At 29.8% G+C, this 25649-nt stretch overlaps 6 protein-coding genes across 17 annotated transcripts; 3 read left to right on the top strand and 3 right to left on the bottom strand.

Annotated features, from left to right (window-relative positions):
* The first annotated feature begins 29 nt into the window (after positions 1-29).
* On the top strand, positions 30-6380 carry LOC114876164 (ras-related protein Rab-5C). 11 transcript variants are annotated; one of them, XM_029187323.2, is made up of 6 exons: positions 30-101; positions 2628-2796; positions 2871-3022; positions 3157-3373; positions 3612-3736; positions 5761-6380. In XM_029187323.2, the coding sequence occupies exons 2-5, from the start codon at positions 2634-2636 to the stop codon at positions 3722-3724; spliced, it is 645 nt and encodes a 214-aa protein (XP_029043156.1). In that variant the 5' UTR covers positions 30-101; positions 2628-2633; the 3' UTR covers positions 3725-3736; positions 5761-6380. The 11 variants fall into 11 exon arrangements, with proteins under 11 accessions (XP_029043156.1, XP_029043151.1, XP_029043147.1 ...); XM_029187318.2 differs by lacking the exon at positions 30-101 and adding an exon at positions 131-724; XM_029187314.2 differs by lacking the exon at positions 30-101 and adding an exon at positions 132-686.
* Positions 6381-6645: 265 nt separating this feature from the next.
* LOC123988353 lies at positions 6646-7662 on the top strand. Its single transcript, XM_046288124.1, has 2 exons — positions 6646-7267; positions 7324-7662. The coding sequence occupies exons 1-2, from the start codon at positions 6925-6927 to the stop codon at positions 7425-7427; spliced, it is 447 nt and encodes a 148-aa protein (XP_046144080.1). The 5' UTR covers positions 6646-6924; the 3' UTR covers positions 7428-7662.
* A 39-nt stretch (positions 7663-7701) lies between these two features.
* On the bottom strand, positions 7702-20156 carry LOC114876141 (uncharacterized protein PFB0765w-like). Of its 2 annotated transcripts, XM_029187269.2 has the most exons (37): positions 19176-20156; positions 18865-19047; positions 18605-18801; positions 18520-18535; positions 18087-18166; positions 17844-18015; positions 16610-16660; positions 16463-16498; positions 16273-16395; positions 15805-15915; positions 15477-15614; positions 15317-15412; positions 15120-15251; positions 14849-15049; positions 14608-14784; positions 14448-14531; positions 13844-13936; positions 13622-13780; positions 13447-13542; positions 13302-13370; positions 13134-13223; positions 12922-13068; positions 12765-12860; positions 12293-12355; positions 12131-12226; positions 11605-11688; positions 11387-11518; positions 11016-11215; positions 10457-10937; positions 10146-10391; positions 9991-10071; positions 9764-9901; positions 9512-9700; positions 9298-9444; positions 8984-9231; positions 8741-8921; positions 7702-8632 (listed from the first exon to the last, which is right to left on the bottom strand). In XM_029187269.2, exons 1-37 carry the CDS (start codon positions 19386-19388, stop codon positions 8435-8437), a joined length of 5244 nt encoding a protein of 1747 aa, XP_029043102.2. In that variant the 5' UTR covers positions 19389-20156; the 3' UTR covers positions 7702-8434. The 2 variants fall into 2 exon arrangements, with proteins under 2 accessions (XP_029043102.2, XP_029043107.2); XM_029187274.2 differs by lacking the exons at positions 7702-8632; positions 8741-8921 and having other exon boundaries at positions 9067-9149.
* On the bottom strand, positions 16773-17771 carry LOC123988348. Its single transcript, XM_046288076.1, has 3 exons — positions 17480-17771; positions 17225-17407; positions 16773-17164 (listed from the first exon to the last, which is right to left on the bottom strand). Exons 1-3 carry the CDS (start codon positions 17744-17746, stop codon positions 16829-16831), a joined length of 786 nt encoding a protein of 261 aa, XP_046144032.1. The 5' UTR covers positions 17747-17771; the 3' UTR covers positions 16773-16828.
* A 106-nt stretch (positions 20157-20262) lies between the features above and the next one.
* LOC114876142 (N-alpha-acetyltransferase 25, NatB auxiliary subunit) lies at positions 20263-24000 on the bottom strand. The gene is made up of 10 exons (XM_029187275.2): positions 23889-24000; positions 23548-23772; positions 23231-23484; positions 22937-23160; positions 22559-22868; positions 22185-22489; positions 21853-22111; positions 21528-21773; positions 20858-21469; positions 20263-20786 (listed from the first exon to the last, which is right to left on the bottom strand). Exons 1-10 carry the CDS (start codon positions 23947-23949, stop codon positions 20565-20567), a joined length of 2718 nt encoding a protein of 905 aa, XP_029043108.1. The 5' UTR covers positions 23950-24000; the 3' UTR covers positions 20263-20564.
* A 413-nt stretch (positions 24001-24413) lies between these two features.
* Positions 24414-25552, top strand: LOC114876143 (replication protein A 32 kDa subunit-like). The gene is made up of 2 exons (XM_029187276.2): positions 24414-24809; positions 24890-25552. The coding sequence occupies exons 1-2, from the start codon at positions 24548-24550 to the stop codon at positions 25384-25386; spliced, it is 759 nt and encodes a 252-aa protein (XP_029043109.1). The 5' UTR covers positions 24414-24547; the 3' UTR covers positions 25387-25552.
* The last annotated feature ends 97 nt before the right edge of the window (positions 25553-25649 follow it).

Raw genomic sequence — 25649 nt, 5'->3', positions numbered from 1 at the left:
TGAAATAATTGTATTGGTTGTGAGTGGCGCCATGCTGTAATCGCGTTCATCGAAACGCACCATTTCTAATTTGAGGAAAAAGAAAACGACATTGAAGAAAGGTACTCTCGAAGGATCCTTCCGAGTTCGAAGTTTCCGTCGTTTCTTCCCCCTTTTGCAAACTCTAGTTCGGAAATTGACTGATCAATTTTTCGATCAGCGGTCAATTCTGACGTGTTCCGTGACTCCTAGTTTTCACGTCGTAAATGAAAGTGTCGCAGCATTGTGTGTACCGTGTGCGTGATACGGGCCTCAGTCTTCGTTCTTTTTTAGTGAAATCAATTTTATAGTTTGAAATCTGGTTGCGTTAGGTTAGAGAGACATCGATCGATCGAAAAAAGTGTCATTCGGAGGAGTTTATCGTAAACAGGAAAAGTGTCGAAAAGGGAATGTGAGAAAAAAAATTCAACAAGCTTTGCAAAGTCGTGTCTCCGCCTGTGTGTACCAACCGGAGCTGTCATAAATGTACACATTCTATATAGATTGCACGATCTATGCTCGGTTAGTGGGCCGATTTACCGAAGACAAGTGATCGTATCTGACGCGCGGCAGTGAATTGACATTAATCATCGTCGCGCGGTGTTGTGCACTCATCGACCGTCTTAGTGCCGCATTCTTGTTCGACGGCGAGAATCCTCACGCAGCAGGTTAATCACTGAACATTTTCAGTTTCCCATCTTGCCAGGTGGTCTCTCTAACATTTCATGCTATCTTTTACAGACCGTAATTAGTGTAACTGCGAAACCATTGGTCCCTACATTATTTTTTAATCTCGCGGCGCATTCTTTCGGCGTGGTCTAGATTTCCGATGTTGCTGACGTTTCACGGGCGGTGACAAGTACCCAGAGTCATAACTATCGTGGCGCATCGCTTACACCCTTTAGTCGCCTCTTGCGTCCTCCCCCTTGTTATCTTCCGACGAAGAAGGAACGTGAATGAACGAGCACGAGAGAAAAAGATAGAAAGCGGGCGAGTGGGATATTGTAAATGAATAAGTGCTCGGAGTGCGAGAGAGAGAGAGAGAGAATGAGAGAAACATAGATTAAGCGAATAAACGATCGAGAGGAAAGAAGATAGAGTGTTAAAGGAACGTAAGTAAGTAGATGTATGTGTGCATGAGAGAGATTCGTGCGCGCGCGTATACAGAACACTATCTCTCCTTATCGGTTTCTTTCGTCTATTTTTTATATACACCGCTTTAACGGTTTCTTGTGATTTTTCAATAACACCATTTTGTCGAAGGTTATGAAGCGTTTGTTACGTTGGTATGAAACTTTGACGCAGCTTCATTAACGTGTGTGTAAGTCGTGCGTGTCATGTTTTTTCTCTCTCTCTCTCTCTTTCATGGACGTTTTTTTCCTGTCAGCTCGTACCCGGACGGGTTCGAACAGCGCGGACCTGTTTCTTTTTCGTCGTCGTCGTCGTCGTCGTCGTCGTCGTTGTCGTCACCGTCGCCGTCGTCGCCGTCGTCGCCGCGAGTTACGCGAATCCCGTGATTGCCGTGAAGTTGCTGTGTTTAGTCATCGTGTTACTTGTTTCTCGTTAAATACATTATCATTTAGAGTGTGTGTCTGTTGTTTGACTTTTATCAGCCATAATATTATCGCGAAGCAACACTCTACCGTTCAATTCTACCCAGACTCGCATCGCGAACTAATTGGATAATGTAATTAACACAGTACTCGCTTTAATGGGTTAAATCATTTTTATTTCTTCTAAGATTTTACCCCATATACCGATTTTCGCTCGTAAGTGACTCATTAGAAAGTAATCGTTATTGTAATTACAAGATATTGTTTTTGTATTTCGAACGCATTAAGCTTTCGTATGTTTCATAGCTTGATGATATCATCCTGATTTAATCTTGATTATTTGTTTATTTGTTTGCTCCTTCTCTTTTCATCGTAGGTTTCGGGTAATGCATTTTTAACAGGGTATCAACCTCTTGTAATCCTTATCCATCCACTACTAACTTATGATTATTCGTTTTCTTATCCAGCCAAATATAATTAGAACTTTCAAATAATTATTTCTGTGTAATAATTACTAAATATTGTAAAAGTACATTTTTCAATAATCACTAAAATATACTATTTATAATTGTAGTAGTTAGAATATATAAAAAGAAAAAGAGAAAACATTCTTAACTCATTTGTTTATTACACTGAAATATCTGAAAGTTCATAAGAAGAATTTACTGTGCACGATTATCAATTCGTTATGTTAAAGTTAAAACATTTGGTTAAATGGTTGATTGCTTGAATGTAAATGACACTCTTATCTATTATGCACAGAGTTTAAGTATAAATAGACATTTATCTCCTGATTTAGAGGTTTAGACAAGAATGAAAGTTGAAAATTATTTGATATTTTTATATTGTAACATGTAACAATTGAAATACCATTTTACCAAGTAACAGATTAAAAAAACGTAAAAATGTTTTCAGTGTTTTAAAAGACTTTATGAATTTATATAAACAATAATTTTGTGTGTTTTTTGAACTTTAAAATATTTTAACGTATAAAATAGAATTAGTTAATAACAAAAGCATTTTTTATCAAAATTAACAATTTTCTTTGAAACCTAGGTGATCATGGCTAATCGGGGTACAGCCCAGAGGCCAAACGGTTCAACGCAAGGGAAGATTTGTCAGTTTAAGTTGGTGCTACTAGGAGAATCTGCAGTGGGAAAATCCAGTCTTGTTTTGAGGTTTGTTAAAGGACAGTTCCATGAGTATCAAGAAAGTACTATCGGAGGTAAGTTTAGTTTTCATAAAAATAATTGTGATTTATTAATACGTGTGTTTATAAGTACATTTTATTATTTTTAGCTGCATTTTTAACACAAACTGTATGTCTGGATGACACGACTGTAAAATTTGAAATCTGGGATACAGCTGGACAGGAACGTTACCATAGTCTTGCACCCATGTATTATCGTGGTGCACAAGCAGCTATTGTTGTATACGATATAACAAATCAGGCAAGTGATCAAACTAAAACGTGCTAAAAATGATCTACAATATTTGAGATAAATTATTATTTAGAAAAATAAGAAGAATAAATAGTTGTAAGAAATAGATTATTTAATGATGCAATTTTTCATTAAAAATGCAGGACACATTTATACGCGCCCAAACGTGGGTTAAAGAATTACAACGGCAAGCCAGTCCAAGTATAGTTATAGCATTAGCTGGAAATAAAGCGGATCTTTCACAGAAGAGAGTGGTAGAATTCGAAGAAGCTCAAACATACGCAGATGAAAATGGCCTTCTTTTCATGGAAACTTCAGCTAAAACGGCGATGAACGTTAATGATATATTTTTGGCAATTGGTAAGACAGTTCTTTTATTTTTCTACCTAACAGAATTTCATATTGTTCATTAAAAAAGTTTCTTTTAAAATTGTATTTCGAATTATTTTATCTCGGCAATGGTAAAGAGAGCATCTGGATTTGAAATAGTATCTTTTATCGAGTTACATGGGCTATAAAAAGTATGAAGTAAAATGAACGTTAACTTGTAATAGATTTTAGTGAAAATATTTATGTATTATTATTCATATTATTACAGCTAAAAAGCTTCCAAAGAATGAACAATCAGGGAGTGCAAGTACAAGTGGTCAGGGTCGTCGGTTAGTTGAGACAGAAGGACAAAAGGCAGCAACTGGTAATTGTTGCAAGTGATTATCCAAATCTGTACGTGTCAAATACTATGTTGGTATATATTTTTATATTAGTTAAAACTTGTCACCTTGCTGGTCAACAATGGTGGACAGTGTACCATCCATTGAAGATTCACAAAGCAATTGATATGTGCATCAGATAAATTATCAGTCCAATCTTCAGTATAATAGTACATTGTGTCTACATATTTTTATAATATCAAAATGTGTAAGGAACAAAAGTTTATGATTCTTTTTTTTTTATCTTTTTGCAAGGGTAAAAGGATTTGATATTGATCAAGTTAAAGATTTACAAATTTGTGGATACTTCATGAAAAATTTTGTATTAATATTATGGGATATTTGAGTAGATGTTGCTGTAGTATATTTCTTGTTATGTTTAATATTTTTATTGCATGTACTCTAGACTTATTTCAGTCCTCGTATTTATTACGTAAGTAAAAAAAGATATGCGAGTTGCAACAAATTCAATCAATGTTTCCTACTTTTTAACCTTTATTGATTATATACAGTAATTAATATTATGAAGAGAAGAAAGTTTTACAGAAAAACAATTTATAAAATTCTTAACATTAGCGTAACAAATACATCGCAAATTTCTAATATCTTTTCAATTTGACGTCACATAAATAAAGTTACTTACAACTTTTTTTTTTTTTAAATATAATCTCAAGATAAACATGTACAAATTCCAAATATCTTGGCATTTAATTTTTCTTTTTTATAAAAATATAATCATTTGTGTAAGAACATTTTTGCATAATTATTCCATATAGTTTCTCAAACCAACTATCGTGCACAGTCTACACAGTTCACATTTCCTTTCTCATTCGTGTATCTTCAAGAAGCCTATATTTTATTCGATCAGTTGCGACATTGTTACGAAAGCTTTTATACTCCAGACAAAAATAATGCGTAACTAACATTGTACGTTAAAATAATTTTTCTCTTTTATACGTTATATTCTGCAAAGTTTCACGAAGTAGTACTGCTTGTACGTAGCATATACTTTTCTTTTCTTTTTTTCTATCATCTTTATTTGATTAATACTTGCATAACATTTATTTTTATAATATGAATTATATCGTTAAATGTTAGATAGAAAAGAGTAAAAGAGAAATCGTGTAATATATTCACAATCTTGTTATGGACTTGCTGCTGTAAATCTTGAAGTGACCATTAAAGGAAATGTTAATTTCTTATTTAAAAGTTGAGTCTGTTAATTTAATTAACTTAATTATAAGTGCTTTAAGAAACCTTCGCTTACATGATTTAGTATCAAAAATATTTATGTTTATATTCTTTCACAGTAAATACATTTTTTTTTCTATTTATCGATTGATCATTTATTTTGTAGAGCAAAATAAATTGCATAGATCAATTGTATATTATATCCATTTTTATCGTGCAAACTTTAGCGTCTTAAGGGGAGGTAAATTATTGTTCCTAAAATATTTTTACAAATGCTTTGTTAAATAATGTTGTACTTATATGAATTACATTAAAATTAGATCTTTGATTATGTTAACTTGTGATAATTCACGTATTGCTCTACACAATAATTTTTCGCAATGTCATTCAGAAAGGAATTTCAAAAAAGTAATTAAGTTTAGTATAATGCATTTTCAATGCAATATTGTACATACATAAGCTGTTTCCGTTGAAAAAAAAAATTATAACGCTGTTAATTTCAATGCTGTCGCTTGAATGAATATCTTCAAAGTTTGAAAGTCGTATAATATAAGATTTTCAGATAAATCTTTGTACATTAATTCCAGCATAAAACGAAATGAAAGAGGTTTCGCTATTTTAATTGATAGTCTTATAGTTATATGCAGTTGTATGTATATTTACGAAGAAAAAACACATGTGTAATAAATTTTTTGTTGTTCTCTAATTTCACTGAAACATGTGTCTTTATAGATAAGATCATTTCTGTATTATGTAGAAACCTTAAAAAAAGTCAGTACTGTTTTCGCCGATATAATTTATCCAATGAATCACTGTAGGAGACACACTCTAATTTTTTGCTTACAGATTTGTACCATAATCAAGAAATATAAATACACCATGAGTGTGTCTACAATGAATTTGAGTGGAATATAAAACGATGGAAAAATGCCACTATAATGGAATGGGAGGTGAACTGTGCAGGACGAACATTTTTCCTGAGTGATTAATGACGAAAAATGCGTGTATCACATTACATTCGACGATATATCATCTATTTTGAGTATCAGATCTAACGAAAAAGTGGAAAATGAGAAACACAGGGACAGATGGTAAAGCTCCCATTTGTAATTCTAATAGTAATGGGTGGTGTTCGTTATAAATAAATAAATAAATATATAAATATATATATATAAATCATATATAATAAATATGATTTATGTAATAAGTAAATAATGTTAATGATAATAAGAAACAATGATAATATTAATGGTAACATTGATAAATAATAATAATAATAATATTAATATTAGTTATAATAATATACATTTAAAACATACAATGTATGATGAATTTTTGGCACGCAAAACCTCTTGTAAGATAGTAGGCCATACCTGCTGCTATGAATTACCTATGTATTTACTTTCTTAGTTTGTAAACAATGTATAACAAATTTTTGCTCTAAAATATATTGTATATTAATTTTATTCGATAATTCATGATAAATTATAAATGATTACACAGGAAAAAAAATAAACTTGTGAATATTATTTAACGATTTCGTCGCATTCACCGTTCACTCTCATCCAAAAAAAAAGAAAAAAAAGCAAATTTTCTGTAAAACAATAACTTTATAGAGCAATTACTTTGTTTAATTACATCGGCGAATTCATTTATTGAATACAAAAATTTCATTACAGAATGTTTTAATCCTTTCATTATAGATTTTTATTTATCTTTAAATATTTTTTAACGCAAAATTTCTTTTTATCTATATTCATTTTTTAGCAGCTATTTTATGGCACACTTTAATATTATTAAAAAGAAAGTCTAATTCTCAGGCTCACCATATTCACATGCGTATTTTTATATATATATAGTATATATAAAATTGATAGATTATACAATATTACCATTTGAAAAACAGTGAATTGGATATTGGGCTAAATTATTTTTTTTGCAACTTTGAATATTTACAAAGGTTTAAAAAATTATCATTGTTTCCAATTGACGAAAAAACAATTTCTAATAATGTCCAATGAACTGACGGTGAAAGATAATGATTATAATAAAACTAATAATCAAGATCGTTCAACATCAGTTGTGGATGTTAACTGTTCAAAGTTATCTGAACGTGTAATATCTGATATTGAAAGAATAATTTATCGGAGAGCCCATTCAGAAAATCAGATTAAATCAGATGTGAATTATGATGATTTATGCGGAGCATGGATTTATCCGGAAAATCCTATTTATTCTCGATACGTTAAACGGTCGGATCCAAGTTTATGTGTTTGGAAATACTTTACTGAAGAAGATTTAGTGTATTTAAAACAGCACCAACAGAACAAGGATGTGATATGTTCTTTCTTTGGTAAATAAATAGGAATATTGTTTTTATAAAGTGAAATAATATTGCCTTCTTTCTAGAGAATAAATTCTTGAATAAAAATATAGAAAAAAGTAAGAGTGTTCTTACAAAAATGCTGTGGGAATTTTTTCGATTTGCAAGGTACCACAGTTTGAGCTTATAATATGCTTTATCGTTAGCATTTAATATAATGAATAAAATTTTTCATTTATTTACCAGATTGCATTCGTTTACTGAGAAAGGTATTTCTGGATTATTAGGAATTGTCTATTCAACACACTTGTTTTTTCTTTCGCATCCATGGCAGACAGCTAAAGAAGTTTATCAGTTTTTTTATAAAACTGTATTATTGCATGTTGTCCTGGTTTGTATTTTGTAATAAAATTAAGTACAATTTACCATTTCAATATTTTTATTAATTATAGTAATTTAATTATTGCTTCTTACATTCATTAAAATTTGATAAGGACAATAATAAATATTTATGAAAAGTATTGCAAAAAAAAAGTAGAATAATTTAAGAAGTCTTGTATAAAAAGTGCTAAAAAGATTCCGCATTTAGAATTAGATATCAAATTTCTAACTGCGGTTATTTACTCAAAATTTTCTTTTTTAGTTGTTACATATAATTTGTATCAATGCATTGAAATTTACAAAGTATTTATATTGATACTGATAAATGCATTTATATTTAAAGCATTCGCGTAACTAGAATTTTTGGATGGGGTGGGCCTAAAACTTCCTAAATTTCTAAATTGGAGGGTGCCAGGACCACCCTGGCCCCTATCTAGTTACGCCAATGATTTAAAGCAAATCTTTAATATCTGATAATGTCTAATTTTTAGGATCCTCCAAAAAGTATGGAGATATTTACTGTGGCTGAATGCAAACTTCTATTTAAAGCATTTCATGAAATGTATATGGAAAATCTTGTATTAATTCATATTCTATGTCACACATATTATTGTTTTTCTATGAACTTAAATAATCAGACAAGTTCAAACCAAGATGATTAACCAAATTTAAAGTAAATATATATTTATACTTAAAAACCGCGTTTTTCATTTATGTAAGTATAAAAAAAAAATCTGACGAGTTAGTGATCAAGTTGTCAGAACTTTCATTATAAAAGGTCATTGTTTTTTTCAGCAATTACGTTTTATAACGTTTTCATTTACTAGTAGATGATTGATAACCGCAGTCTCGACTTTCTTCTAATCCTACATCAGCATTCGTTCCATTATAACAGTTTTCATTATATTTCAACTTGCTTTTTCTTAGCTCGTTTATTAAATATTGCATTTTAGGATACCACCAAGCATTTCCACCTGCCGAAATACGGCGGGCTGTTTTCGTAAGACTTAGTTTCTGAAAATAATATTTAATCGTTATTTGATAATGACCAAATACTATTTTATTTATTATTTAGTAAATGCAAAATTATGAAATATAAATTTCTGAAAAGGTAATTATTACCTTTTGCGGAGATGAGTGTTTAGAGTACATAGGAAGGTGTATATCAACAGTTGGCGGCAGTATTTGGCACTCTACGCAGACATTTTTAACATTTTTACTCCCGTATCTATGTATCTTTTTCAATTTTTGAGTCAGTAAGTGATTTATACGTCTTAATTTTTTTCCTTCTTCCAACAAACCCCTGAAAAATAATTTTCTTTCGTTTCAAACATTCTGAACTTATGAATCTATGTTGTTATTTACTTTTTCTCAAATTCAAGCTGTAATAACTCCTGTTGTTGAGACTTCAGTGACAAGTTAAGTTTGTTCATATATTCCCGTTGCTCCTCCATCCAAACACGAATGCAAGAAACAACGTATTGCGACTGATTGCAAAGTTCTGATCTACTTATGGCTGTCTCTGTCAGTTCTGCAGATATACAAGCTAGAGATTTATTTTTTAATTGACATTCTCTTTTCAGTTCCAATAAACATTTATGAGTCTCTTGTAGCTAAAAGAGAATGTAATTTTGATTTGTATTTCCTTCTTTTTCATATACAATTAGGTATTCTCTTACCTCCGAAATAACTTTGCAATTATTTTGTTCTGCCAGTGCTTTATCTTGAAGAAGAATACAATTCTGTTCTCTGTATTCTTGCAATTGTTGCGCCATGCACCGATTTGACTCTTCCATTTTTTTAACCTTTTCACGTTCTTTGTCGATCTAACAACATAAATTTATTTACATTCAATATTTTAAATATTATTCATATTAAATCAACTTATTTCACCTGCTGCTGTAAAATGTCTAATTGTTCTGCATAAGATTTGCAAATATCTTGGAGTTTGCAATGTTCCCCACTTTTTGATGAATAATTTCTTTGAATCTCTTCTAATTCATCTCTAAGTTTATCTAAACAGTCTCCAAGTTTAGCTTTTTCTTCCTCGATATTTGATAGCTTTAAACAATACTCCTTTTCCTAAAATAATTATATATATATAGGAAAGTGATACAATTTTCAACCAAATAATTTAATAGATACCATATTTGTTAAACATTCTTGTAAATCTGCTTCACGTTTTGTCATTTTAATTAATTGCTCTTGCGTTTTATTAAAATCTTCTGTAACGCAGTGGTAATTGTTTTCGGTAAAACGTAACTGCGTTTGTACCTTGTTCAACTAAAATAAAATTAAAATATTAGTATTATTTTAAAATATTAAAAACTCCTAGTTACGTCAATTATTAAGATATATATTTAAACGAATACCATCACTTGCAACTGATAAATATCTTCTTTTGATTTATTCTCAAAAGTGCTGTTTTCCATTCTTAATATAGAATTATCATTCTGTAATGAATCGTTTTTTTAATAACACACCAGTTAATGATTGTAAGAAAAACATTGGCAGTACTTTTATTTACCTTTAACATTTTATTATCCGCTTGCAATTTAGCCATATCGTTTGATTTTTCATTTAACATGTTTTTCAATGATTGTATCTGGTTATGTAAAATTGTCATCTCCTCTTCTGTTTCATTTAATTCGGATAAATATCCTTCGATTTGTTGATTCTTTGTATTCAATTTCTTTTTTAGCTCTTCAATAGTTTCTGCTTGCTTCTTTATGGTAATTTCGTTGTTCGTTATTTGACCATATAAATTGTTAATCTAAATGGAATTGAAAGTAATACATTAATATTTTATTTCATAAATGTTTCTATTTTCAGTTATACCTGCATCTGTTTATCATCTAATTTTTTCAACAATTTTCCAAATTTCACGTCATTTTCTTTAATATACTGCAACTTCTCCACCAAATCCTCTGTTTTGTTCGTTTGTTTCTTTAATTCGGCTTTAAGTTGTTCGTTTTCATACTGTAAGCAACATCCTGTATCTCTTAATTTCTGTAATTCGAATAAAATTTGCTGGGTATAAGTGTCATTCTCCCTTTCTATTTTCAGTTCCTTTTCAATTATGTCAAAATCTAATTTATATTTTTGCAATTGCTTTTTCATATCTTCATTCTCTCTCATTAAGATATTGATTTCTGATTGTAATTCATGTTCGTAGGAAGAATCTTTAGCACCGCATAACGGGCTATAAAAATTATTAGTATCTTCGATCGCGCACTCTTTATCTGCAACTTCAACTTTACACTGACTTTCTTTATCTTCAGTGCACTTGACTGTTTGTTCTGGTTTCAATACTTCTCTTCTACATAAATTAATGAAAGTTATTATTACAAGAGTTTTTCCTATATTACATTAATAAAATGTTGCATCGATAACTTACTTTAATTCTTGCAATTTTCCTTCTGCTTCTTGCCACAACTTTTTCATATTTATACATGTAGTTTGCAAATAACATTTTGACTTGTGCAAAGTATCAATCTGCAACAAAAGAATATAATGTTTTGCAATGATAAGCAAAGAGAAATTTTTTACCTTGTCTTTTAGAAGTTGCATATCGTTAACACGGCCCTCCAATTGCTCCTAAAAATGATTTATAAGAATCAATATTATAAAAATTAATACTAATTTTATTAAAATAGTTACAACTAAATATTAAAATATAAGAAAACTCTAATCAAGACAAGAATATGTTTTCTTTTTATTATTGCAATTCCATACAAATATTTAAAATAATCTTCCAGATTCTTCTACCTGTACTGTTTTCAAAATTGAGTAATATTCAATAATTGTTAAACAATTATCAATTTTTCTGGAACTAATTTTTTCTTGTAGATTACGAATCTCGTCTCTTTGTAAATCCAACAACGTATCTTGCTTAGCAGCCTTTACAAACAGAAGAATTGTTATTAGATATATCATAAACAGATATTTGTAAATGATTTTTTTTTCATCTAGTAATCGTAACGCACCTCCGAAAAGCATTCATTATACTGACTTTGTGCTTCTTCAATGTACACTGTCAGCGAATGGATGATTTCACTCTTTTCTTGAAGCTGTAAATCATTAACTATTCGATCGCTTTTCTTTAATTCTTTAATAAAATCACTTCGCATCACTACTGTTTCCACAAATCACAACTCACTTGTGAAATACACTTTTATCGTTAATATTACACACCATATTAAAATTTATGGAAATATTAATTGCTGGTATAATCAAACATATGAAACACAATACATGCATGTTGTATAAGTATTATTTACAAACAAATCATATAAATATACAGGATACTTTAAAAATAAAAATTGTAAGACTATACTACAGGTAATTACAGAAATCTTAAAAAAAAAAAAAACAGAGAAAATGCATTAGATTTTTGTGTCTTATAAAAATAGTTTTTAACGTTATCTGTACACGTTTATATTCAAGTCAAACATCATGCACATTCCCTTGATTGTATATCGAAGATGAAACTGTGGACCACTGTTCACTCACGTCACTCATAGTTTTATGTCCCATTTGATCTATACATTTCTTAGCTTCTACTACAGCATTTTGTAAATGACCAATTGTTTGAACCTGAAGTTCATTCTAAAAAGTAAACGATTTTTTCATTACTTGATAAAAAGAAATGTGCGCATGTTTGATGGTACTGACCTGTTTAATTAATTCTTTTTTTTCCTTTTCGTATTGAGATATTATTTGATCCTGATTATCGATCTAGAAAAGTATACATTATATTCTAATATTACAACTTCAATATTTGTAATACACATACCTTTGATAATAAAATCTTGATAATATTTTAATGCTCTTGCTTTAATTTTCACAATATCAAATTCTATTACAATTCAAGTGTATAGAAAATATAATAAATTATAATGTTGTAAATAATTGCAACTACGAAAGCTTTAAACAAATTGTGTTTTGTTTCAAAATTTCTAAGTAGATTTATATCTAACTTACATTTAACATTGATAGTAGTTTTAAACATTGGCATAACTGTTAATAAAGTTAAGGAACCTCGATCCATATCGATAATGTAAAATTATTAAATTATTAAATTTTTAAAAGCCCGATTAATATCACAAAATTTTGCAAAACAAAATAAAAACGAATTTCAACATACCTTTTTCTGCAGCTTCTGTTGAAGTTCTTTCAATTCAGCTTGCGTCATCACAATCGAATCCTTCTGAATTCTAATTATTTCATCCATATTCTCCAGCTTAAATACAATAATAAGTATTTAAAATTCATACGAGAAAAAAATCATAAATAATACTTACAAGTTTATCTTTAGAATATAAAGTATTTTTTAGTTTGTCAATTTCTTGAGAACAATTATCTAACTCATCTTCATACTTCTCTAATTTGTCTATTATATTCATTACTGATTTTGCAGAGGAACCGATGTTCGATAAATCTTCATAAATCTGAAACATAAAAACAAGAGTTTTTAACTTCGCTTTTTAAAAATATTATCAATTTAATAACAAACCAATTTTTTCAATTCTGCTTTAAGTTCTTGAAGACCACATTTTGTAGATTTCATGGTGTTTTGGAGCGTTTTGAATAATTGAGGTACAATCTATGAAAATAAATCTATTTATTACTCTGAATTTGTTAATCTTCTTTAGATCTATGTACAACATTTAATCAAATTTACCATTGTATCGTGCTTAAATTGGTAACATCCACAGCGGATCAATGTTTCCTCGCTATTATGTTCAAAATGCTTCATAGTAAATATAAAAGGTATTAATATAATATAGAACGGAATAAATGAATAAAAAATAAAAAATTTGACTTACACAACAATTTAGTAGTTCTTTAGATTTTTTAAATTCAATTTCGTTATCACTAAGCTGTTGTCGAAGAGTAACTTCAATTTCTTTTTGCAATTTGAGCTGAAATTCAAACATGTAGTTAAACAATTATACGTTTGATATTTAATAAAATGTAATTGCAAATTTAGATAACATTTACAGTATTTTCTAATTCTATAATTTGTTTTTTTAGTTCCATGTTGTCAATGGAGTGAGATCGTTGAAAATTTTCTGACTTTACTCGCGCTATACGACGTTCTTCTTCCATTGATTCAATACTATTTCTTAAAAAATTGTTTGTTTCTACATTGCACTTTGCCTAAAAGATCAACGTTGTTACTGCTAAATAATAGATTATGGAAAATAAGGTAGAATTAGATACCTCATGCTGTAATATTTTAACTTGATCTTGTAAATCGGTTACTCTAGATTTCCATAAACATGTTTTCTCATTGCACTCTTGATAAGCTGTTTTCTATAAAATTCATTATACTTATATAATACAGGGTATTCGATTATGGGTGGGCATATTTGCAAGGGATAATAGCTGAGGTGATTCTAAACAACTTTTTCCTTTGCCAAAATGCTCATTAAAGCTTAGCTTTTGAAAATTACCGCGCAATCTAAGCGCACATAATGCGCAGGCGCGATCTGGTCGTGCATAGTGCGCAGGCGCGATCTGGGCGTGCACAGTGCGCAGGCGCGATCTGAGCGTGCACAGTGCGCAGGCGCAATCTGAGCGTGCATAGTGCGCAAGCGCAACCGCGGGAATGTTGGCTACGAATCGACGCGCCAAGTAGTTTGTTCTCGACCAAGGTCGAGTTCGGTTTTTAGTATTTCTAGTGTTTTTCATTAATCACTCAAAAACTAAACCTTAACAAACATTGTGGTAAAAAAAAAGTTGTTCACCCCAACTACCATCCCCTCAATAGATACCCACTAGTAGCCCTTATTAAAATAAGGTGTGATTAGAATAATTTTCTTACCTGAGAAATTTTAGACTTTAACTCGTCATGCTCTTTTCTTAATTTATATAAATTTTGTTTGGTTTGCAGTATTTCATTTAAAGTCTGAGATAATAATATAGAAAGTTAATTTATGTCATAGTATTCATAAAAGCCATTAAAAAATAAAATAAAATATTACCTGTGTATATAACTGAGGCTCGATAACATTACCATCAGATACCTGTTCGTTTGGAGAAAGAAACCTTTCCAATAAGTTTTGTATTTTTGAATGAATTCTATCTACTTCTTTTTCTAATTGTTCCAATTTTTGTTCTTTTTGCAAAAGAGTTGTTTCCACTATGTTATGTTCTGATAACTAGAAAAAATCAAATTATTAACACCAAAAAACTGAATGAAATAAATACTTTCATTATACTAACTGCTTCATCTGTTTTTTCTTGTAATTTCTCTATGGAAGAATTAACTTTATAAAACTGGTTCCTCAGTTCTTCTAGATCTGACGAGACACAGCATTGATCTTGATATACTTGTAAATTATTTGATGTTCCTTCTATTTCTTCGATTACCGAATGAAGTAACTCATTACAAATACACATTTCTGTATACCCGGATATGTTTTCCTGTAATATTATAATCATTTAATATTTAACGATTAACTATTATACAATATCTTGAAAATTCAAATTTTACCGATACATTATCTTCTATTTCATTAATGTGAACCAAGAACCGAGACTGAGCATGATTTATTTCATTTTTCATGTCCTTCAATTTCATTCTTCCTGAAGTAATTCTTTCGTTACGTCTTGCCCTCTCTTTTTCCTATTGCAAATCAGAATTTTAGACAAAGTAACGATATCAAATATAATTTAATGAATGAACCTTACTTGTAATTGCAATTTGTTAATTGTTTCTGATATTTTTTCTTCACTCCTTATTAGTTGATTTTGTACATCTAGAACCTCTTTGTTTAAATCAACGTACTGCAACAATTTTATGTTGTTATTCATGAGTTTTATATTAGTTAGTGGAAAATATAATACTTGCCTTTTGATGTCTAAATTTAAACGTAGAAACAATCACGTTCATTTCATCTTTAATGTTTTCCATAGTAACTTGGGCCTCGATAGCACACGCCCTAAGTACATCCATTAACTTAAACTGTCCATTAATGTCTACGCACGACTAAAATACATTTTCTGTTCATTAATACTGTGTAATTCATACTTTAATAATTATACATCTTATTAGAATCTTATTAATTAATTATCAAATTTATATTTTCTATAGAATACGGGCTATTATTTTTCGTTTTCAATGGACAGTGATATAAAATACGATAAGATCTTATAATATTTTTAAAAGCTATACGTACAAGTGATTTAATAACTGCAACTGACTCCTCCTTTCTTGAATACATTTTATTTATATATTCAATACCTTTTGTCAGTTTATGCATTATGTTACTCGCATCGCATTCATAATCCTGCGTAACAAAAAATCACTAATATAATTTTTTTGACTATGTATATTAACCATAAAATTTTTATTTCTCTATATTTTGTTACAATCGAAAAAATTTATTGCATTTGTTATGATTATGTTTATTTAAATTTTGTAAATCATGCAGGAATTCCATATTAAATTCAACTATTCTTCTTGCGATTTCATTGTGATATTAACTGAAAACTGTTTAGTAGTACATAATAAGATCTTTAACTATTATTTCATTTTTTATTTGAATATTTAAGCGTTGGCTTTTTCTTTCCTCAACATTAATTCATTTAACAAAAATCAATCAATTTTTAATTAAAATATAATAGACTATATTAAAGTTACCAACTTCATCTTTGCCACAGCATAATTTTTCTATAGTTTTCTCTAATTCCATTTTTAAGTTAAGCAGATCATCCTTTTCCTGCTCCATTAACAGTTTTACTTTTGTCAAATATGATATTATTTGATTCTAGAAGTTTAAAGATATATTATAATAAAATATACATTTTCTAATAACAACAATAATTATTTATTACCTGCTGATTTATAGGGTTGTTTAACATTTTGGTATCCTAAAACATAGTATTGCTTAGAATTCTTATTCTGTAGAACTTGATATAAGTTAATGCTTTTAAGCATTAATGATGGTTCAGTTTCTTGGAATACTTTGTATTTTTACTAACCTGTTGAAATGTCTTCATATCCACAGAGACACTTGGTGCTGCACATGTTTCCTGAAATGGAATTTAAAAATATGAATAATAAATAATTTAAGTTTCGACATTGTATTGTTCCAACAGTTCATTTAAATAAGTAACAATATAAAAAGCAATCATGCTGAAACACGTTATTGATCCAATGACATTGCTATTTAATTAACATACGAGTTAATTTAGTAGATATTAGTTTGTTTCTAAAACAACCGGTTTTTTACAATCCTGAAATTCTACATGTTTAGTAAAAGGTGGTAATTTTTTGCCGTATTTTAAAATCTTCTTATCAATGTCGTTCAAATATTTTCTACTCTTATGATAGTTTATCGCTTTCGCTTTTAAATTGTTGACTTTTTCTTCAATCGTAGCTATATTTTCTGCTTCTGTCGCATTCTTTATGCAACTTTGCAAAAAGGAAATACAATTTTTATGATCTGAACAGGCGTATAATTTACAAAACGATTCCATTTCTTGACTATCAATTGTAATTTTATCATAGCAAAGAAGAAATCCAGAATATAGTAACTGGAAATAAAGAATATTAAGATTATTTATATAAAAGCAAAGGAGTGCTATTATTTATACCTTGGCCACAGTTTGTTTTAGTTCTTTTCGTACTTCTTTAACGATACCCTCTTTACATTGAGTTTGTAAGTTCGCGCAATGAACCTGTTTTTGCAACACAGTTACTTGTTTTCGTAGTGATGATACTATTTCATCCTTTTTCATCATTTCAACTGTTAACATTTCTTGTTTCTCTCGAGAATCCTAACGGTTATATCATTAAAGTAAGAGTTGGAACAAAATATACTGCTATGCGTATAAACAAACGACACAAACTTTTTGGAGTTTAGCAGTCCGCTGTTCTATTTCTTCAATTTTCTTGCATTTCTCACTTAATTGCACTTTCAAATTATTTACATTTATATCGGTATCACGAACTATTACTGTTAAATTAGATTTCGCGTCGTGCAAACACCGCTGCAATTCCCTTATTTCTAGATCTTTTTCTTTCAACAGATTTTCCACAATATCAGCCGTTAACATAATCTGAACAGCAACAGGAGTTTTAAGTCCAATTACAGAAATTCGTTTGAATTTCAGCATGATTGCCTTATTATTTAGCTATTTATTCGTCAACTTCAACCATTTAACTTTGTCGGCTATTTCATCTTGTTATGAAACTTAAAAAATATTAACTTACATCAAACGTTTGTCGATCGCTACTGCACGCAATTTCATCTTCAAACTTAGCTTGCCTTTTAAGATTATCACTGAAGTTTTGAAACTGGGAAACGTATTTTTTTATAACATCTTCCTTAGCTTGTAATTTTGTGTTTAGATCGATTAACTTGTTCTCTAATTCTTTTTGATATCTAGAAAAATATGAGACTCGTTAATAATAGGAATATTTCTTGTTTCAATCAATTTTCTACTTTTTACTTACCCAGCCATTTTATTTTCCTTTTCTTGCAGACGTTCAATTTGTAATTTCAAAGATTGCATCTTTTTGTAACTTATCTCTTCCTGTTTTTTAAACGATAAAATTAATTTTATCTCGAAAGTATTAATAAATATTCTAGAAAATTTAAATATAAAAGGAAACGACAATGCATGTATATTGTATTTTAAATACCCACCATTTATTTTTTTATATATATATATACTATTTTTGACAAAGAATTTATTAAAAAGAGTGTAGGAAATTAAAATGATATAATTAACAATAAAAAGTAAAAGTTTAACTAAAGAACTGTCGAACGAGAAGAATGTAACATGCAAATACTTCCACCTAAAGGATAATTTGATTTATTCATGAAATCACGACTAATTCGTATTGCCAATTTTAATTTCTTATCAGCATCTACATTTATATTTACCTGGTCACAGGTACAACTGAAAGAAGCATAAAAAAATTATTTTAGATTCGTTAGAAAATTAAAACAAAAGCAGTGAAATATTTACTTAACAGGAGCAGGAATGTCACTGGGTTGTATTTCCAAAAATTTGATGTCATCCAAGTTCCAATTATTTTCTTGTACAGCTCGTCGTATTAATTCCAATAACCCTCTGATATCACTCTGAAGAAATTCAATTTTTTGCCTCATATATTCTTCATCTTTTTCTAAATTATTGATACGATTCGAAAGTGTATGTATATTCTACGATAATATTTGAATTAGTTAAGAAAGTTAAAATGAATTACTTGTTTACAAGATACTTGCCTTTTCCGTATGATTTGATTTTGACATATTTTCAGAAACTATCATTGATGACTGTTTTAATTTTTGTTCTAGTAATTGAACTCTGTTGCAAGCAATCTCTTCTAAATCTTCCACTACTCGCACCAACATAACATTTTGTTCTCTTAAATTTTTAATCCATTCTTTGGATATTTCTAATTTCATCTAAAAAGTTTGAGTATTTGTTATCATACAGAAATATGGTTTATATTTTGCTCTTATCTTTGAAAAATATTTCTTTACTTCAATAACATTGTATATTAAAATAAATTTGTCATATGAAAGAAACTTACGCAAACTTGATCAAATTCATTTTCAAGCTCGTGATCGACATTTTGAATCCGAGTCTCGTATAATTTCTGAAATTCATTAATAATTTTCAGACTTTCGGTTTCACCGCAAACTTCCCCGGTGGTCTCATTAATAGCAGTGCAATTATGTTCCTCATTAATAGGCAGGGTAGAAGAGTTTTGAATAGATTCAATCGTTGGATTGAATGAATTCATGGCACATTAATTGGAAAACTTTATAGTGGGTAAATAAATTATTTTGTTTGATTAAATTAAAACAGATCTTCCTACACTCAGTTTAAAAATGATATTAAAATAATCATATGAAATACTAGCTCGCCATTTTATATTTAGTATATTTTCAACCTATGAACAATAGTTATTTAAGAAGTGTTACGGACATTGAAGTAATAAATAATAATTTAATAATTTAATTATGTGTTCGTGGACAGGACATAGGAATAATAAATAATATCTATTTATATGCAGTGTAGAAAATATGTAAGAAATGTGGTAAATGTCGGTAATGTCGAAAACTTTGTAATTAACATTTTTCTAACCTATGAAACATTTTTTAAAAGCTTTTTGCAGAAATTTCCTTTTTTGCTACTTGACAAACGTCAAAATTCAAATTTTCCTTCTTTCCAAGTAACCTGCATCCATTTTCTATGCTTAGTTTAATACATAAAAAAAAGAAATCAGTAGTACTCGTGAGTTGCAATTTAGAAAACTTTATTATCTCTCTATTTACAATAAATTTTAATAAATTGTTACAAAATTAACCAATTGTTAAAATTATATGATTAATAAATAATAGATTTATTCATTTACAGTGTATAAAGTAAAATACAATTAAAAGTCTTCAACATGAAACAAAAAGGAACAAATAAAACGTTTTCTTTTTTAAAATTAACTTGTAACATTATAACACAGTTAATCAGGATCACTTATACACATTTCAAGAAGATACACACTGTTACCTCGAAATAAATGTTTGAAAAATTATACAGAAATTTTCAAGCATGTATAAATAAAAGTAACAATAAACAGATACGCACTATTTGTTAAAGTAATTGAAAGTACATTAGGCTAAATCTTATAAATGCTGTATTTTGTTATTTTTAAATACAACTCCAGATAAGGTGGCAGTGTGTTCCGTTTCTAGGTGAAAATATTAAAAGAAAAATCATTCAAGAACTATTAAATTACTAAATGTTGATGAATTTAATATGAAATGAAAACAATTCAAATCATTTCAATTTGCAATAAACAATTCAGTCGATATTTATAATTGGTTAGGACTAAGAATTATGTACACAATAAATGAGTTAGCTTTGAAAATTAGTAAATGGTTGGATGGATATTCTTTGTACAAGAATGTTTGTACAGTTTTCAGCTTTTTAAACCGCCCAAAAGTTTTAACGTGATTTGAGCTCGAGATTTCAATGATCTGCAACTTTGTCCAAGACTGGCTTGTCCGTGTTTGATTATCGCTGCACATACATCGTCTTCGTTATCTAGTCCCGTATGAAGCTGATATTTTTCAAATTCTGTTAGCATTGAATCTAAATTTTCTACCCTCTCTGAAAGTAACGTTGCAACTTCTTTCCAACTCTAAAACAATAACGATAGATTATTTAAATTGAAAATATAAGAAAAATGGAAAATTTGCTAAATTGTCTTACATGATCATTATCGTTTAACGAAATTGACGTTATCTGCTTGTTACACTTCTTTTTATTTTTCTTCTGCGAAGCCTGAGGTTGTAACTGTGTCGCCCACAAAGTACATATGGCACTGATAATTGCAAGAGATTCACTACACGTGGACGCTCTCAGTAAAAAATGCTTGAAAGACACTGGAACTCCTTTTTCAGGGATGTCTATTGTCTGAAGGCATGGAGAGGCGCGAAGCATTTGAATGCATTCAAAATCAGGGTAACGAGAATTAGCGAGAGATTCGACAAGTCGAGCAATTGTTTTTAATTGTTCGGAATAATGAGCTTCGCGTAACCTTTCCACCGCATCCATAGGAACTAATATTTTACACGGTCTATTTTTATTCTTCCCCTCTGGTTCAAACTTTTGAAGAACCGGAGGAATCTGTTCGTTATCCAACTGTTTCAGCTCGCCGGATAGTCGAGTAAGAAGGGAAGAACTATCAGGCGTCACACACGCCGCTATAATCTTTAATATTAAATTTCTTGCTATAAGTAATTTTAACATGCAAGCACGCGTTTCTTCTTGCATTCGAGGATCTTCATCGTTTACCGGCAACGGTTCCCATCCACGAACGACCTGTTCAAATGTAGCATATTAATTGACTTATCGATTTGGCGAGCTTGGAATAAATTACCTCTAAGTCACGGTTATCCCGTAGAGACTTCAAACGAACCGAATCCTCTTTAGGCTGTATATCCATGTTACTTAACGTAGAGATCAGAGTCGCTGAACTATTGCACCAGCTTAATTCCAACAGCATTTTATCTAAAGTGGTCATGACAAAGTGAAAAGAATTCTCCAAACGTTCTCTCAATTCCACGAATTCTTGAATCTTTACGAAACTTCCATATTTATAAGCGAACGTTAAATGATCCGCACTCTGCTCGCAATGAAAATTTGAAAAATAAATATCTTACCATCTAGGTGTACACAGTTTGATGATATATACCAATACATACATCTTTGTAATTTGCAATGAAAAATTTAGTAGCGTGATCTAAGGTTATGGAAGCTAACGAAAGGTGGCCAAGCGAAGCGAGTAATGGCACATGTAAATAACCCAACGAATCTAATTGAATATGTTTAACGTCCAACAACGTGAAAATATGATCGGCTGCGCCTACCAATCCAGCTTCTAAATATATTCGTACTAGTAAAATTTTTATATGAAAATTTGCAGGGCTTGATAACAAACCGCGCTCTAATAACGCCATTGCCCTATAAAAATGTATTATTTTTATATAATATGTCTGAATTTTTCCTTAAATATCATTTTTTAAGATAACATTACCTGTAAAGATAAACTGCTTCGTTTGTATTGTACCATAATTCGTGTAACAAATGTGTAGCTAAAAGTATGTAAGAATCTGCAGGGCAAAAATCAGTTGGTAGTCTTTCCTCGATTGGACATAATTCGTTACCCTTTTCGTATAATTTACATAATCGTTCTACCAATTGTTTCTGTTTTTGTATATCGGCATTTGGAAGATGATGGAAACCACAAATACGTCGTAGTTGTTCCAAGTGAATGTGTTTTTGCATTTGTTGTATGGTACTTGGAAATTCTTCCGATTTAACGCCTACATCTTCTTCTATCTACAAATGTTAATACATATACAAATATTTGTATTATCTTCTATACTATTTTACTATCCTATCACTTACTTTTTGAAGTAATTGCGATTTGCCTGTAGGAGTTAACAGATCTAAATAAAGTCGCAAATCTCCAACAACGCATCCCTTTTCTCCAAATTGTGAGAAATACTGTTGCATTAAATCTACTGACTCAACACAATTTTCAATGACTTCTCCACTATGAGTACGTTTTAGTAATTCAAATTTTGCAAGATAAGGAGCTCGTACCTTTTTCTCTGATGTACTTATAACTTTATCGAGAAAATTTAAACACTCTTCTGGCTTTTGAAATTTGAGCGCAGCAAGAAGATAGTCCTTGTAATATGCCCAGTTGTCGATACTATTTAAAACGTACGAATATTAAAATAGCGTTACAAGTAAAATATTGTACAACTCCATTGCGCTCACTTTTCATTGATGAGTTCTTTATACGCATCGGCTGCTTCAGAATAACGTTCCAATTTTAGTAAAAGCGCTGCTTTGTGTTGCGGAACGGACGAAAGATGCGAAGCTAAAGGTCCGGACAATACGTTTAACATTTCTTCACTTTTGCCTTGAAGCTCTAATATCATTAAATACAGTTGTACTTCTTGTTCTGCTTCCATTTTTCCTTCTTTAATCAACTTTAGTACCTAATTATCGTTTTAAATTATAATTTCTATTTCTAATCGTAATATATTAATTCTACGATAATTTACAAACCATTCTTTCTGCTAGAGGTAAGGTAACTCCTTTCGCTAGTTTCTCATCCGCGTGCACGGCTTGCATAACTATGCTCATCACAGCCCAAAAATAATAAGGATTTTTTGGTTTTAATTTATATAAAGCAAGCGCTGTTTGTTGCTGCTTTTTATAATCCCCGAGACGAACGTAAGACATAAAAAGATGCGTTAATAATTCTTCATTGTTGGGATCCGCTTTTGCTGCAGCTTCGTATACTTCACTAATTTTGTCAGCTACAATTATCATATATAATAAATGATCTTAAGATGGAAAGTTGGAACGTTATTTCAACTTACGTTGATGTCTTTCTCTGTAACAAATACTCATAACTTGTAGAGTAGAGTCTTCGCAAGGTACCTCTGAACGTACTTTATCCATAATAATTTGACATTCATTTTCTTTACCAAGTCGTAACAAAGCCAAGGCTTTAAGTACTCTGGCACACTGATTGCTTGGTTGCTTTTTGAGCACTTTATCCGCTTCTTGAAGTGCTTTCTTATTATTTCCATTATCCAACCAATCTGAAATACATAATGTTACATAACCTTGTTACCAGTAAAATATTAAAAAGTATCGTTTAGAAAAATTAAAAAATTAAAATTGTATCGATTTATAAAAATAGTTACAGCGTACTTACCGTATATCGGACGTAAACGACGTTCGTTAACGGTATTGTCCACATGGGTGTGTGACGCCATGATACTTTTTATGATAGTTTTAAATCAACAAACCAAACTTTTCCTTCATCCGCTGCAAGGCATATTTACATTGATTTTTTTTATCTCAATGTTTTTTTATTTTAAATTATTGCCAGTTCTTCGATCAATATAAATATCCAATGAAATTGGATGGTGTTTTAAATCAGTTTTGTGAATGATTTAAAATGTAAGATCAAAACTATCAGATTATTTAAAGAACGAACTTACATATTTCATAATTCACACAATTGGATTTTATTCAACTCTTTTTGTTCATAAATATTTTCAATGAATATTCAAATAATTTGTGGACCAATGTTATATATTTCTTTATATAACTTAAATATACTAAAATTAAAATAAAAACAACTATAATATTGTTTTTTTTTAAATGTGATCATTTATTTACAGAGCAAAAATAAATCTGCTGAAGAAACCTTACATCATGGTATACTTTATTTTGTCGCTGATCTAGTCTTTATACATGATATATGATCACACGTTCGCGCGTAAATTCTGACCGGTTAGCACATTTTTAGTGATCAACGTAATAGAAATACTCAAAACTTAAAAGATTGTAATTAAATTTAATAGCATTATGTGGCAATCGCATTTGGATACTAGCGCAACTTTTGATGGTGGATTTGCGAATACTAGTCGCAAAGACGATCAAAACACTGTAAAATCACGAAAAGCTCAAACTATCGTTCCTATTATGATTGGACATTTGCTTTCTGCTACTTCTACCGAAGAAATAACAATTTGGGGTATTCCTGCACGTATATTTTCATTAATCGGAATTATACGCAATGTTGAAGAAACCGCAACGAAAATATCCTACGATATCGAAGACCAAACAGGTTTAATTCAGTTTCAATTCACTCTCCTTACTTTATTTTATTTTTTGAGTTTCCCTTTTATTTTTAATTTACATATTTAGGTACTATTGTTGCACTTAAGTGGTTAGAAGCAGATAGGAAAGCATCAGATCGTACTATGCAGGTTAATACATATATTCGTATAATTGGTTTACTCAGAGAACAAAATGATAAAAGACATGTTCTTATTTTACGAATGTGGCCATTACAAAGCTTGAATGAGTTGACAAATCATTTACTTGAACTCACTTATATTGTATTAAAATCTAAAGCAATGGCCAAACAGAGTAATGAAGTAGGAGATGGAAATAGTACTATGGCTGCAACAAATAGAGAACAATTAGAAAATTGTCCTGATTATGGAATGACAGGGGAACAGAGTTTAGTTTATAAAATTATACATGCTCAAAATGATACAGAATCTGGCATTGAAAGATCTGAAATTAAAGCAAAAGTACCAAAAACAGTTCTTCCACGAATAGATGGTATATTGGATTTCCTAGTTTCAGAAGGTCATATATATACCACAAGCACAGATGATCATTTTAAAACCACTTAAGTGGTATTGTATATAATAGAGTACTAATTGTAAGATTAAATTTATTATTTTGTACTATGTTGAACATACATTATTTTGCATGGTTTAAAGTATTAAATAGTTTTTCTATTTTTCTATTTTTCTATTTTTATTCAAGTAAATTCATTGAGTGATTATTTTATTCTTTGTAAATTTAAATCAAATATATTTATAATTTTCTTTTTCAATGATGTCATTTAATTATATTTGATTATATTTCAAAAGAATATATTTTCTACGTAATT

Source organism: Osmia bicornis, chromosome 1 (genome assembly GCF_907164935.1).
Source record: "Osmia bicornis bicornis chromosome 1, iOsmBic2.1, whole genome shotgun sequence".
Lineage (NCBI taxonomy): Eukaryota > Metazoa > Arthropoda > Insecta > Hymenoptera > Megachilidae > Osmia > Osmia bicornis.
Note: the sequence above shows the minus strand (reverse complement) of the source record. Positions and strands in the feature narration are given on the sequence as shown.